The sequence below is a fragment of the Podarcis liolepis genome, assembly GCF_965112155.1.
Source record: "Podarcis liolepis genome assembly, chromosome: 13".
Taxonomy (NCBI): Eukaryota; Metazoa; Chordata; class Lepidosauria; order Squamata; family Lacertidae; genus Podarcis; species Podarcis liolepis.
In genome coordinates, this window is record NC_139573.1 from 13,010,145 (window position 1) to 13,026,293 (window position 16,149).

At 43.5% G+C, this 16,149-nt stretch overlaps 1 protein-coding gene across 9 annotated transcripts in view; it reads right to left on the reverse strand.

The window, feature by feature from the left end:
- Positions 1-10,170, reverse strand: part of SLC12A6 (solute carrier family 12 member 6) — a 51,818-nt gene extending 41,648 nt beyond the window's left edge. For 3 of the 9 annotated variants that reach the window (XM_083471107.1, XM_083471106.1, XM_083471101.1), the window contains exons 1-2: positions 9,829-10,160; positions 7,816-8,998 (exon numbers count right to left, since the gene is read on the reverse strand). In XM_083471107.1, coding sequence (XP_083327233.1) covers positions 7,816-8,062 — 247 coding nt within the window. In that variant the 5' untranslated portion in view covers positions 8,063-8,998; positions 9,829-10,160. Of the gene's footprint in view, positions 1-5,848; positions 5,953-7,815; positions 8,999-9,828 lie in introns of all 9 variants that reach the window. The other 6 variants (XM_083471109.1, XM_083471102.1, XM_083471104.1 and 3 more) reach the window with 6 other exon arrangements.
- Positions 10,171-16,149: the final 5,979 nt, after the last annotated feature.

The following is a 16,149-nucleotide window of genomic DNA, read 5'->3' on the forward strand; positions in this document are numbered from 1 at the left end:
GCTCAACAAACTAGCTTCCTAAAGTAAATACACAGATGGCCACCAAATGTTTAAGTGTCTAGTTTCAGTTTTGTCCTTCCAACTTCCCACTCTGACTAAATCTGGCTAAATCCAAGAGCACAAAGACCAAAGGCAAAGCCAGGACAGAACGTAATCTTGGTTCTTCGAGAAGTCCAGAGTAACTCATTTACTAATGACCTCCCTGAGCCTAAGTGCATCAGCTGCAGCACATCAGTTACATTAGAGCAGAGGCATCAAATGTAAAGCCCTTTAGGTCTCCAAATGCATTCCAACCAATCCAGTAATTTGGGGGACCAAAAGCCACAAATGGAGCTGGTATACTTACAAGGAAATCCAATTAATTGATTTCAGCTTGCTATTCTGAGGCAGGCAAAACAGAAAGACAAGATAGTAAGAAAAGGAGAAAGCTCAGGCATGGGGGGAAGGGGTCAAATGTAGCCCTCTAGGTTTCCTTATCTGACTCTGAGCACTTTCCTCAGGCCATGCCTCCTCCCCAAACCACACCCCTCACAAGTTGTGCTCTGAGCCCTCCTCAGGTGCTTTTGCCTAGCTGCAATGAATCCTTGAACTTGATAATGTATCTTGCTTGCCTGGATGGAGAGATGTGTGCATGTGTTTAGGTGTGGAAACTTCTGAATTTTGTGTGGCTGGAATGTGGCCTACTATACAAAAGTCAACAATTGGTCTGCCTGCGTTTTATCCCTGTCTCCACCCACTACTACCTCTGGCCATATACACCATTGGTATGTGCTCCCCCTAAAAAGGTTCTCCATGAAGGAATGTGGCACTTGGAATAAAAAGGATTTCCTGCCCCTAAGGTAGTATATTTTGACAGTGGATACCCTTCAAAGCATTAAGCCTATACTACAGTTCAAAGGCAGTATTATGAAATTGAAAAAGATTCAGCTGTGAAGATGAAAATAAGGGTCTACACAGTAGATTGTATGAGAAAATGCTAAAAGGTACAGCTTAGGGAAGCAAAGTCTGTCTGTTGGGGAGGGGAGAAGGCATGCTGAATCCTCAAAACAAATATTTAATAAGTTCTCAGGGAAGGGATTCATTTTTCATTCAAAACATGGTGGGAAAAGACAAAAGCCATAAAATATTCAAAGACAGATTTAAGTCTAACATTAAGAACAATTTCTTAACTATACCTGGATCCAAACACATGATACGCACATGCCAAAAAAGGTGAGGCGCTGTTCTTACTACTAGAGAGGCAACCCTTAACTGAGCAGGTTCAAGTATAAAGAAAAGCAACCCTCCAAATTACACGTGTTTTCCCACCCACGCAATCCTCCCAGGAGCATCATCACTTCTTTGCATCCTATAGTTAGGCATCTTCAGCTGAGTGTGAGCTTTGTCCCTGCATACTCATCTTCTAGCTTCAAGAACAAGGATTTTGTAGGTCCTTCTTCCTTAGGTATATAGGACATCCACATACAGTCTATTGGACTTGTTTCAATTCCATAATTTTGCAGCTAATTCTTTTGTGAAAATCTAGATGACATCTAATGATAGACAATGTATGGGAAAGTGAAATTATGCTGCAACTTGCATACATTTACTCAACATCACCATATTCATATTTCACAAAAGGCATCCATTCATCTAAGAAGTGTAAGATAGGTAAGAGAGAGAATAAAACAAACATAAACTTCTAAGGACATATTCTCCAAGTTACTACAGGCTGATGGGCTAACCTTTCATGTGCTTTGAATAATTCTTTATCCACAGCTCACAGGGATGTGGCATTCCCCTCACAAGAGGCAGCACCAAAGGGGCATGTGAACTCTCTGATCTAATGGTAGGGATTGGGGGCTAAAGTGCACATCTAAGAAACAACAGCTTTCTCCACTCTGAGGTTCTGCTGAGCATATGAAATGAAACAGGCGTAGGCAGCAGCAGCCAAAGAGCTTCTTGTTACAGGATCAAAGTGGGGGAGAAAACAAAAATGGGGGAGGAAAGCAGATTGTTATCTGGCATAAACAAAGAACAGAAGAAGTATGGACACCAGATGCTATTGTCTGGGAAATCTGTGTGGACATGATTAGGTCATAGACAAAATGGCATTTAACATGTGAGCTAGGCAAATAAGCAGAATTCCAGCTTTCAGATTTAATAAAGAAAGTTAGCACTTATCTGTTTGCACCTATCTGCCATGGAGACATATTATTGGAAATGGCACTCTCCATTCTTTCCCAAGATGTCCACTAAGATAAAATTAGTACTGCCTCTTTAGAAGCACAACAGGGTCCTCGGGGTATTCCAATATGACTTCCCTGAACACAAGCCATCTTGTGCAGAGAAAATGGGGAGTATTATGGACCGGAATACAAAAAATAGTGAGCAATGGTAGACTAAGGTGTTTGCTCATGACAGAAAAATGCCCATAGAAATATCCAGTGCCGTACCTAAGTGCAAATTAAGAACAAAAGTAAACAAAGCAACCTTTACATACAAATTTAGAAATCTGCATCTGGAAACCTGGGGGTCTTTGTGTCCTGAAAACCAAGCTTTGCAACGTCTGTGTGTGCATGTGCACACCTTCCCTACTTGAGTACATATGCTTATATAAGTTATTATATGTTATCCAAATTCTCCATATGTAAATAAGTCCCAAGAGTATATTTGGTGTGTGTGTGTGTGTGTGTGTGTGTGTGTGTGTGGAGCTGACAAATGTAAATTAAGATGTACTGGGGCAGGGGCAGGGGGGGGGGCAAGAGAGCAATACTCAACCAAGACTAAATAATTTGTTTTCCCACCGACATAAAATATGGCTTTCTTTTACACACATCCTTGACTTGAGGAGCCATCACCCTCATTGCCAACCTCTACAAATCACAAATATTCTCACAAGAAGGACACAGCAGCAGAGAGCAGTTTCCCATTTGAAAACGACAGCCAGTATCTCTGAGGAGATAAACCAGCCTAGGCGGCAGGGACATGAAGTACCTGAAGCACTGGCTGGCTGGCTATACAACTTATCTAGTCTGATACATGTGCATGTGGAGTTTGGGGGAGAGAAGGCTTTCTGGCTTCATTTACAACTTCAGAAGGGTTGGGTCTCCAATGATAGGGCATTTAACCGGAAGAGAAAAATGACAAAACAGCAGACACTCTGTCCATTAGGGAAAAATCCAAAGAGCAAAACATGTTTTTTGCAGGATGACCTACATTTACAGCGTGGGTCTGCATATAATGTCAACATGATCTGAAAGGAAGAGGGGGTAGGAGTATAAATGACTGCTGTAAACTGATGCCTAGGAAATCAAGTGTTTGGGTGGGGGAGGAAATAGTGATTGGCTGATGTAGTATCAGCAAATGATTCCTTAAACCTGAAGGGTTAGACTTTCTGAGACATTGACAATATGCAGGGGAGAAAATGTGCACATTAATGTTCAGCTAAGATACAGTGGTGCCCCGCAAGACGAATGCCTCGCAAGACAAAAAACTCGCTAGACGAAAGGTTTTTCCGTTCGCGATTTGCCTCGCAAGACGAATTTCCCCTATGGGCTTGCTTCGCAAGACGAAAACGTCTCGCGACTTTTTTTTCTTTGACTAAAAACAAAGACATGTTTTGTTTATAAAGTTAATTTATTTTCCCTTAAATTTTTGAACTGCTCTTTACAGTATGTGTGACTTTAAAGAGCAGTTAATAAACTGTTGTTGTACCAAATTTGGCTTTGTTTGGACTTTTTTTGACCATAGGAACGCATTAATTGATTTTCAATGCATTCCTATGGGATTTCGTGCTTCGCAAGACGAAAAATTCGCTAGATAACAAAAATTGCAGAACGAATTAATTTCGTCTTGCGGGGCACCACTGTAGAAGCAAAAGCTGGTCCACCAACTTTCACTTGTTAACATGCCTCAAAACTGTTTACAGCCCTAACCTAAATGGATTTACCTGTGGAAAAAAATACCAAAGATATTGCAATTATTGCAGGGCTGCAATAAACTGGAAAAGGTGCCCTCAGCTTTCTGACTGCAATAGAAGGTGAGGTACACGTTTTCTAATAAATAAACAAAACCTTAAATGCTACCTTGTCCAATGCTTCAAATATAGGTCAGGACCATTTACAGGTCATGTCAATGCCCCTGCAACCTGTGACACAATGTTTTAACTTAATAAAGAATAAGAACGAGCAAAAGAGTGTAAGAGCATCAGGTAACTAAAATGAGCAAGTAATGGGATTTAAATTCATTTAATTGTCCTTAAAACACACATGCAGAAGCTGTGAGCCACCAAGCCGAACACAGCCCACCAGTTATGCATTGAGGGGGGTCATTAATCTCCTGTTTCTACTGCTAGGATTTCAAAAAGTGGGGAAGGAGATACTGAGCATATGGCAGGCCACAATACACACCTAGTGAGCTGCATCCAGCTTGTTGGGTCACAAGCTGTGCAGGCAGAGCTTAGAGTCACAGCCTAAAACACCATCAGCTATGGAAGACCTACTAAAGCATGCACATGAACCTGCATACATGCTCGTAGGTCCACAAACTAAGCTTCCAGACTTACAGTAATGCCCTAAAACCGAAGGAGAGGTGAAGCCCACATACTGTTTTGATATTATAATGTAAGCAAACCCTTAGATTTAATGGGAATGAGTCCAATTGTTTTCTGAGGTTATTTTAGATCAATTGCTTTTTTGCAGGTAAGATGTAAAAAAGCAAACTAGAAAACAAAGAATGATGCATAGAGATGAGGTATGGTATAGTGGCAGAAAAGGAGCGAAATTGGCAGGCATATACAAAGAACAAATTACAGGTTGCATTAATTACAAGAGTTGCCCTGAAGTGCAAGTTTTTTCTTTCACAAGCATGGTGGAGCCATCAATCAGCCTAGGATAATGGTTCCCAATTACCTGAGGACCCCATTTTTCAAAACTCAAGCCTACTTTTGACAATGTTGTTATCTCTGTGGTAGCAATGGACCCCTTGTTGGGTTATGTGGAGCACTGGCCTAGGACCATCTGGAGAGGCCTTAACCCACAGTGGTGGGCAAAGGGTAAAAGTAATTTATCTTCCCACATCAGGGCCCCAATCTGCTTGCATCTCCAATGGCTATTTGTGAAAGAAAAACCCTGCATTTAAGGCAAACTACATGACTAATGCAATGTATAATTTAGCCCTAACTGCTAAGAAACAGAAACTACAACCTGAAAGCAGTGATGCTCCCCTTGGGGGAATATCAGTTCCAATAATAGGCAAGGGTGTGACTAACCAAGTCAGGATGCTACTGTGGAGCCCAAAGTAAAAGTCCCATGGTTGAGACACTAATTCCCATATTTCCCTTCCCCTCAGACACACATGATAAGATTAGGAACTGAAGGGATTCCAAGCCACATGACAGACTAGAATCCTCCTGAGTCTAAAAGTCATCAGCTCAAGAAGAGCCAATCTCACACCTATCTACAATGATTCTGCTAAAATATACTGTAGTTCATGAACTCTTTTGTTGTTGTTTAGTTGTTTAGTCGTGTCCGACTCTTCGTAACCCCATGGACCAGAGCACGGCAGGCACTCCCGTCCTCCACTGCCTCCCGCAGTTTGGTCAAACTCATGTTGGTAGCTTCGAGAACACTGTCCAACCATCTCGTATTGTTACAGTAAATCTGTTGTCTTTAAGGGTCCATAATAACACCCTTCATTGTTTTATATCTCTGTCTGTCCACTTTGTGTTAAAGGCACAAGAGCACAATCAGTAAAACAAAAAAAGGTGGCCACTGGCAATGCAATAGCACCAAATACGCCACCAGATATTAAATATTCTTTAGTATTGACTCCTGTGAGTTAATTTTATAACCATTGATCTTATTACCATGCGTCAGCAGAGTCACAGATTCCCTTGGTTTTTGCCTACAGAAGCCAGATGCAAGGTAGAGTGCGGGCTTTTTGCATATAAGACATGTACTGCATTCATTTCTGTAGAAAAGAAGGAAACAGCACAGAGGGTATTTGAATGGGAATTTGTTTTTGTTCTTTGAATAACAAGTACGTCTATGGAAGAAGTGTGACTATGATGTGGAAGGATAGCTATGGGAAATAGTTCTCCCTAAGAAAGTAATCCTACACACAATAAGCTGGTGTAAAGTTAAGGCAGGATAAATTATGTGTTAATTACTGTTTGATTACATCACCCTTGTGTCAGCTTAATTTATGCTGGGTAGCCAGGTCATGTAACTGAGCTGAACAGGTTTATGTTCCAGTCTAAGTACCCCCTTACCCCCTAGTCCTACCCCAGAATGCCTCGTTTTTTTAAGGCTTATGCTGGCTTAAGATCCACTGGGCCTGGCTCGGCTGAGCTGGGCTCTGGCTGCGCTGGGATGGGAGATATACCGGTGTACCTTTGGCTGAGCCAAGGATGGGGAGCAATGTCAGCATAGCCCAGCTGTCCTGGGAACCTCCTGCTTCAACTAGAGATCCCCTGGATCCTAAATCTGCTCATTCCAGTAGATCTTGATATGATTGCTGCCTTAATCAAGAAAATAGGTGCAATAAACTAGGACATTTAGCTGGGTAGCTAAATATGGATAAATAGAGAGGAATCAAATTTACAGAAGTTTTCCTACCAAACTGCCCCGAGGTCATTCTTGCTAATCACAGCTGAGCAAGCAAATTGATATTTACAAGTCTCCCTCCACCTATGGTACATTTTACTGTATGTATATCATTTTCAAAATCTTTCCCATCCCAATTTACATCAACTGCAAACAACTTTATTATTTCACAATCTAGTGAAGCATTTCTTCATTCTCATCTTCAGTTTTTTTGGGGGTGGGGCCAGGATCATGCTACTGTCTCATAACCAACACAATCCAGAATAAGGGAGGGAGGGGTGTGTGTGTGGTGTGTGTAAATGAATAGAGTGTCCTATCAATGCCCTTTTATGTGCATGTATCTCAAAACTTAAAAAGAAAAAAAGTGTCTCTGAAATATCTATCACAAGATTAGTAAATCTTACAGATCAGAATCTGGCTGAATCTACAAAGACTGTTGATAGTTTAATGTTGCTATTCATAAACTCCACAGTAGAAGATGTGACTAAGTCAGTGGTGATAGAGCAAAGACCAGTCTGACCTCAGACATATTGTGTCGTTTTAAAATGCATGAGACAAGGAAATCAACAAGATTAGGGGAACTGAAATTCTCCAGAGTCATTTCCCATGAGTCTTGCTCAGCAATTCCTGGCACACAAAAACAACAACAACAAAACTGAAGAACAGATAATCTGAAAAGCTGGACAAATCAGAAGCACAGATACCCTCAGAAAGAAACTATGGCCTGGGGGGAGGAAATTACTTTGCATGTTCCCCATTTTAGAAAATAGGAAGCCAAGAGCTGTTCCCAGCAAGAGGGATGAGGAAATTTTGGTCGTGAACTATTCTGTCTGCAATACAGCCAAGCCCTTGACATAAAAGAAGGGGCCACATCAAGGTTATCTATTTTGCAGAGGTGAATCAAAAAAATCCACTCATGTCTGAAAACACCATCTGCTAGAAAACAGTTGATTCAAAACGCATGCATGAATTGTCAGACCGACAGGAGATCCCCCTCCACCTTCAGTCCCACCTTGCATAACCCAAATCACAGAAGACAGCCTTTTATATCTGCAGCACAGCCAAGATTTGAGCAGTCCTTTCTGGAACTCCTAAGCTGTAAACTCTATTTAAGCTTTGTGCACCTCCATCAAGTCACCAAGGTGGTATTAGGTAGCATTCTCCATTAACAAGGTTGCCTCTCCATTCAGATGTCCCTCTCCCACCCAATACGCCAAAGACAACCTACCTTCAGCCGCATCTGTGCGGGGATTGGTAGTCTTGTCAGTGGCCGGCTCAGCTGCTTCAGTGGCCAGTGAACTGGTTGCTCTAGAGAAGTCACTGGCACCCTCGCTCCGGGTTGTTTCAGGGACACTTTCTCTGGAGCTGAAGCGGACGCGGGAGCTGGAGCGGGAGCTGAGGTCTGGGCTGGTATCTGACAGGCCTGGGATATCATCTATTTTAGTGGGAGTGACCATGAACCGTACAGAAGCCATCTTGACAGCAGGAATGGAAGGGGGGAAATAATTACTTGCTTGGTGACTTTAATCAAGAATTGCCTGGAGTGCTAAGCAGGAAGAGGAAGAAGACCACTCAAAAGAGCATACACCAACAGGGCTACCAAGTGCTCTCTCAAGAGAAAGATTCATGTCTCGCATTTATTTACAAACGGTCAGACACAACTTTGCATCTAGATATCAATGATTATCAGATGTATTTTCCACAAGCAGAGCTGAAGACTTAGTGAAGATGCTACCTAAGATTTTGTCAAGACAACAATTTTCATGAGTGATTAGTCTGAAGATTCCCATTTATCAAGCAAGTAAGGCAGTTTCCTGTTCAGAGGGAGCCTACGGATCTAAAGGAAAGGTGACTGTAACCTTTGTCTACCAAAGGGTTGCACTGCAAACTCCTGGCATTAATGTGAGTTGTAACAGACCGTCTCACAGATCCCGGTTAAGTTTTGTTTATGAGGCAAATATCTTTTGGCACAGCAAAATGCATAGAGGTAATTTCTTCCCGCCTGGGAAAATCTCAGTGCAAAGATCTGCAAAGCACACAAAAAGGCTAGAGGGTTCCTTGTGAAAGTTCAATAATAATCCACTTGTTTTCCAGTGTGACATGCAAGGAAAGAGGGTTTTCTTCATTGCTAATATCCCTTAGAATTCCAGCTTGGAAACAATTATTCAAGAACCTTCATATCTCAGTCCAAGGAGAAGAAATGTCCCAGTGCAAGAACTTTGAAAACAAAAACAAACAGAAAGTGCTGTTATGATGTTGTCCCTTGTAAAAACAACGCACAATTACTTCACAGGCTTCTGGTGGCTTTTCAAAGGTCCTGGTATGAGAAGATAACCTCTGGATGGGGCCTAGTACAAGGGTTTGCAGCTCCCCAACAGCGTGAAAAAGAACGTTATGTTTCTTAGGTGGTCCTGGAGAAACAAAGTGGATATAGATGTAAGTCTAGTGTCTTACACAAAATTGAAACTGCAGGGATGAGTCATTTCCACACAGGGGCCCCGTGGTGTGTATTGCGCCAATCCCCCAAAGTTCCCACACTTGGGCACACACATAAGGGCATATCCCATAAGGGCTCGGGGGCAGGTTCAAGACAGCGAGAGCAAGACTGTTCCCGGAGAGCCAAGTTTGGAAGCATGCATGTGCCACCCATTGTAACTCCAGACGCAAGAGGAAATGTCAATTTGGCAGGGCCCTCAAGAGCGCAAAGGGGTGTGCGTCTCCTGAGGGGGGGGAGGGGGGTGCTCTGCGAACCAACCGAAGAGGCAAGCACATCAGAGAAAGCACCCAAGGACCGCAAGCAGGAGGGCAGTGCGAGGCTGAGAAATGCCAAGGGCAGAGAGGCAAACGGTGCAAGTGGCAGCATGCAAAGACCTCTCCAGCTTGCGCCAGGTGTGCAGGGCCAAGGGTAGGTGGGGCGAGGAAGCTCACCCTCACCCTAGCAAGCAAGCCTGCCCCACATAAATTATTAGCCCCCCACCCCCCAAAAAGCAGAAGTGTGAGCCACTGTGAGAAGGTACAATAACTCTTGGAAAAGATGGGGAGGGAAAGGAGGTGCAGAAGAGGTGTGCGCTCCACACCTGCCCAGGTCACTGTGCAGAAATTGGGGAGGGGGTGATGTTTAAACTGCGCGTGCGCAGCCCTATCTCTTTCGCTACCGCCACCACTAGCCCCTGGGTCGATGGGAGCCCCCCCCCCCCCGAGAAAGTAAGAAGCGGCAGTTAAGTGACCGTTAATTGTTTACCTCAGGCGCGCGCTCCGCTGCTGCTGCTGCTGCTCTCGGAACGTTCCGAAGGGTCCCTCGCGTCGCGCGCGCGCGTGCGTGCGCTGCCGCCTCGGACGCCGCTGTTATGATCGCCGCTGCGGTGTCGCCGGCGGCAGCTTGCAGGCAGCTCTAGCTCCTGCCCGCGCGCGCAGCTCCACTGCCGCTATCTCAGATGCCGGCTCGGAGGAGGAGGCGGGCAGCGGGCGGGCGGGGGCGGGGAGGTGGGGTTGGCGAAGCGCGTAACTCTCCTCGCTTGTCCTCATCCTCCCCCGTGCCCCTCCTCCTCGTCCGTGCAGTGGATTTTCCGCGCGTGCGCAGGAGCGAGCAGCGGCTGCTGTTGCTGGGCTTTCATCTTCTCCTCAGAAGAACCGGGGGCGGGAGGGAGGCGGGGAGAGAAATAATAAAAATTATGATAAAAAAATAAATAATTTTTTGTATGGCTGGCCCTGTGCAGTGTGGCTTCAGGGCAAGACTGCGCCTTTACACAAAAAAAACCAAAAACCCCAACACTATATATATACAGTGGTACCTCGGGTTACAGACGCTTCAGGTTACAGACTCCACTAACCCAGAAATAGTACCTCGGGATAAGAACTTTGCTTCAGGATGAGAACAGACATTGTGCAGCAGAGGCGCGGCGGCAGCAGGAGGCCCCATTAGCTAAAGTGGTGCTTCAGGTTAAGAACAGTTTCAGGTTAAGAACGGACCTCCAGAACGAATTAAGTTCTTAACCTGAGGTACCACTGTATCTCCACATGTGAAATATAAGGCTTGTGGCACCTTTAGAGGCAAGTGGTGTATTTTATTTGTGCCATAAGCTTTCATGGACTGCTGCAGTTGTGTGAATTTGAGGAAGTGGGCAGCACACCACAAAAGCTTTATGCTGTAAAATATTCTTTTTTTGCTGTCTGTTGTTAAGATGCCGCAAGGCACTTTCCAGTTTTCATTTAATTAATATTTATTGCACCTTCTTTTTCCTCTCCCAAGGATCTCCAGGCAGTGTACCTGGTTCTTCCCTCCCACCTCATGTACAGTAATCCCAAACAACCCTGTGAGGATAGATTGCTACTGCAAATACAGTTGATGGTTGGCTTGTTTTTTGCTTAGTACAGCTACCCACGCTGGAAAATGTAAAATATGAGCGCCAGTACCCATAAAACTGATAATCTGCATTGTCCTATTGCCTTGTCAGAAGTTCAACCATATCCAGTTGTTGACCTGTATAGGATTTCCTTGCTATATTGAAAGTATAAGTGGGGAGAGGGAGGGAAATATTTCATAGGAGGGATATGAGAAGCTGGCAGGGGAGAAAATTAAGCATGGCCACCAACCTGGATAGCTTTAAAAGTGGTTTAGCCATCAAGGTTAGCTAGCAGTTAGGGATATGTTCTGCTTTCATTGCCAGAGGCAGTTTCCCTCTGAATGCCACTTGATAGGAAATTAAGAAGAAGTAGTAGAAGGGTGTGGCGTGCTTATATGTGCTCCACCGACACTGGTCAGACCTCACCTGGAGTACTGTGTCCAGTTCTGGGCACCACAATTCAAGAAGGACACTGACAAACTGGAACGTGTCCAGAGGAGGGCAACCAAAATGGTCAAAGGCCTGGAAACGATGCCTTATGAGGAACGGCTAAGGGAGCTGGGCATGTTTAGCCTGGAGAAGAGGAGGTTAAGGGGTGATATGATAGCTATGTTCAAATATATAAAAGGATGTCACATAGAGGAGGGAGAAAGGTTGTTTTCTGCTGCTCCAGAGAAGCGGACACGGAGCAAAGGATCCAAACTACAAGAAAGAAGATTCCACCTAAACATTAGGAAGAACTTCCTGACAGTAAGAGCTGTTCAGCAGTGGAATCTGCTGCCCAGGAGTGTGGTGGAGTCTCCTACTTTGGAGGTCTTTAAGCAGAGGCTTGACAACCATATGTCAGGAGTGCTCTGATGGTGTTTCCTGCTTGGCAGGGGGTTGGACTCGATGGCCCTTGTGGTCTCTTCCAACTCTATGATTCTATGACACACACATGGGGACCAGGAACCCCTGCATGAAATGGTATTAGATATCAAAGTAAAAAGTTCTTCTGAACACAGAATGACCACAACTTGTATAAAAAATGTATCTGGAATAGACACAGAGCAGGGCTTTTATGTCAGTGATGCAGCTCAAGCCCTGAAACCTCTTAAATAACAAACTGACTATTTGAGTTATTTTTAATGCTCATTTATACTACCTTTTCTCCAAGGAGCACAAAGCAGCACAGTTCTCCCCTCCATTTTATCCTCACAACTACTCTGTGAGCTGGGTTAGGCTGAGAGTGGTCCAAACTTACTTTGTGGGCATTAAGACTGGCTGGGGATTTGAGCCTGGGTCCTGCCCAGTGGAGTCCTATGCTCCCCGAACCACTGCACCACATTGGCTCGGAGTATAACCCTAACTGGGTGTTAGGGGAAACATGGAGAGGGATTCTGCGTTTTGGACATGGTCACATGAGCCTAAGGAATATTCCTGACAACGGTGGTTCCCACCCTGCAGCAAAGTCAGTCATGTGCATTCTGCTTCTTGCACATCCCAAGCTCGCGCTATGCATGCTTGAGGTCACAAAATTATTTCCATTTACACACCCTTGCCAGCAAAATGGCTGAATCAGCCTGAACAGCACAAGAGAACTGCGAGGCTGGGGGCTGATCTGGAAATTGTTAACTCGATATGCACAGCCTCCATTCAGCCCTTCTGCTTTTTGAGAACAAACAACAGAAGGCTTTCCATTTACAGCTTTTTGATTGGTTTCCCCTACTTCTGCTGTGGTTTCAGTGGCAGGATGTGAGTGAGCAAGAGGCATTTAAAAGAGCTGCCCTTGGGCTCTGACCAGCTGTAAACATCTAGGCTTTGAGACGGGAAATGGAGTGAGGTAACACAATGGCAGAGCATAAAATTTATAATGAGGGAGAAATCTTAATATTCCCCCTCTGAATTCCTGCTTACATGTTTGCTAACTAGGAGCAGAAAATGTGTCTCAGCAGGAACATGTGGCTAACAGTCTCCCCAAAGCACAGGGCCTAAGCCTAGGTGGTTTTCTTCCTGAGGCTTTGTAGCAAATGGTGTTCCCAATGTTAAAATGCATAATAAGACAAGTGAAGTTATTTTGGCACCTGGCACAGAAAATCGCATAAGTACCCCTTCCCTTCCCGCAAAAAAATGCAGTAATAATAAGCAATTTTCTGCCCTTTCATGACACCCCAAATTGGCAGCTGCCAAGACTTGCCCTACCAAAGCACCGTTGGTGTTCAACATTTGGCAGCTTCTATAGGTCACTTGAATTATGTCACATTACAAATTAAGGTACATTGGGATTAAGAAAAAGGCACTACTCCATTTTTCTTAGGACAAAACCACAAAACCCTGACCAAAAGGGCTAGCATGGCTGAAAGGACGGTGATGAGAAAGGAACACTGTGTATTTGTATGTAAACCAGGAGTGGCTAATCTGTGCCCATACAGAGGATGGTAGACTGCAACTCCAGTCATTCCTGACTATTGGCTATGCTGGCTGGAGGTGAAGAAAAATGAGCCTAACATTTGGAGGACCACAAATTCCCCCAAGCTATGTCCAAGACACATAGCAAGCAACGAGGGAGAGGAGCTCATCAAAATTACTCATAGAATATTTTTTCCAGCATCCCACTCTCAGGTAATATTACTTATTATTAAATTTACATCCCACCCTTCCTTCCAAAAGGAACCCAGGGCAGCAAACATATCAGTGCAATGAAAACATCTAAAAATCATAGAGTTGGAAGGGATGCAATGCAGGAAACCTGACCCAGGCTATATGGGTTGAACCACCAACCCATATAGCTGCATACTGGTAGAAGTCTACAGACTGCCACCAAGCTTATGCTGACAATAAAATATCCTTCTGCAAGAGTTAGTTGATATTATTTTTTAATTGTATGGTTTTATGTAAAGGATTGTTGTAAACTACCCTGATCTTTTAAATGAACAGTATATGTAAATGTTTTTATAAATCAATCTACTTAAAAGGCTTCTTCAAAGAGGAACCATAGAATCAAGAGAGTTGGAAGGGACCACGAGGATAATCTAGTCCAACTCCCTGCCAAGCAGGAAACACCATCAGAGCACTCCTGACATATGGTTGTCAAGCCTCTGCTTAAAGACCTCCAAAGGAGACTCCACCACACTCCTTGGCAGCAAATTCCATGGTCAAACAGCTCTTACTGTCAGGAAGTTCTTCCTAATGTTTAGGTGGAATCTTCTTTCTTGTAGTTTGGATCCATTGGATCCATTCTTGTAGTTTGAATCTTTCACGCAACGTGAGTCTCGAACCTACAATCCTGAGATTAATAAGTCTCATGCTCTACCAATTGAGTTATCCCTCAGGTAGTCTTCAGTAATGCTAAATCAACAATAAGATGGTGCCAGTTTAATATTTAACAGGAGGTAATTCCAAGGAGTAGGTTCCTCCACTAAAGGCCCTATTCCTACATCATATTGAACGAACCCCTGGATGCTATTTGCAGGAAGCTGTCTCCTGCAGAGTGCAGCAATCAGTTGGGTATATAAGGTATAAGAATATTGTAGAGAAAAATAAGGTACCTTTTTTCATATGTGGTGGTCCTGTAAGATTGCGAAAGTCTTATGGGAAACAATCCATAATGAATGGGGGGGGGGTGGAATGTTGAAAATAATCTGTTAAAAAACCAGCAGCGTTTCTTCTTAGTATACTTGGAGAAGAGGTGCCAAAAGACCAGAAAAAATCTATTTTTGTATGCAACCACGGTTGCCCAATGATATATGCCCAAAATTGGAAAGAGGAACTGGCCGCCGAAAGAGATGATTGGCAATTAAAATGGATGGAATATGCAAAGATGGCGAAACTTGCCGGAAGATTAAGAGATCTAGTAATACTTTTTGTAACAGAAATGGGGGGGGGGGGATTTATTGAATATATGAAAACAACTTGTAAACAACTAAAAACATTAGCCCGATTAATATAAACACAAGCAGTAAGAAATTTAAAGGAATTATAAAGGATAAATTTGTAAAAAGGTTATTTAGATATACAGTAAGAAAATGACAGAAAAATAAAAATCTGCATAAGGGGAGGAAGGGAAGTTGCAGAAAATTTTATTTGTGTAGATTTATATTCATTGTTGAATGCTGTAAAATCAGAAAATAAAATAGGGTTTCCCCCCCAAGCAATCAATGAGAGTAAATGCAAAAAAGGGAAAAATGATTAAGATTATTATTTTAAACACCGTGGTCTGAAGCTGTTTGGGCTTTGGATACCAGCACCATGAATTTAGCCTGGTTGCTAATAAGCAGCCAATTCTTGTTTAATTTACATCATTAGACTTCAACTGGTGAATAAACACCCACTACTGTATCGTTGCCAGACTGAAGATTGGTTACAGCAGCAGCCATAGAAATAGGTGGTAAAAAAATAAGAAATGGGTCCCAAAATGCATGATTGGATTAAAGGTGAGCGTGGGTCTGGAAAAGTTGAAGCCTGCTGTCTTAGGAACTAACCCAGTCATCACAATCACTATAGGCAAGCGGTTCTGAGACCTCCTGATTAAAATGATGCCATCTGAGACATCCTTGACCAGATGCTCTGACCCTAACAATTCCCTTTCTGCAAATGTTCCTTTCCTAAGACTTTTTTGTTCAGCAAGAATTCCTATCCTCCGAAGGCAGTGTCTAATGGTACACAGGGAGCTAGGAGACTGAATCTTCTTGCTGGATTCCCCACTGTGACTGATAAATGAAACACAATAGCTTACAGCCAGCCTGTAACCCAATGTTGCCTAGCAGCTATGTAAGTGACCTGCCAGGTGATTCATAACCTATTTGCAATCCCAGGCAGACAGCAAACTGGGCTTAGGCCCTTGACAGACATAGGTTGTTGAGAGCTATTAGGCCCAGTTATGTTGCCAGCCATGCAAACCACTCAGTAAAGAGGCTGGTATTGCCAATCTGTAGGAATTGATGTTGTCTTTCTTCTCTCTCAGGCAAATAAGCTTGTATCTGATCTTTCAAATTTGAGCCATCGCTTTCCTCCACAGAATACCAATGCTAATCAGTATCGGTTACATACTGTTTCCCAGAGGGAAGTGGAGAGCAACAACTTGCTTAAAAGCACTACCAAAAGAAAAGGAGACTAAGGAACAGAAGGCGTGAGAGAACACACACACAAAAACCCATCCATCTTGTTCTGGGGTTGCGTGCTTCATTTCTTCTGACTTCATTTGTGGAGGCAAAAAAAGTCTGTCATGCACACATCTTGTA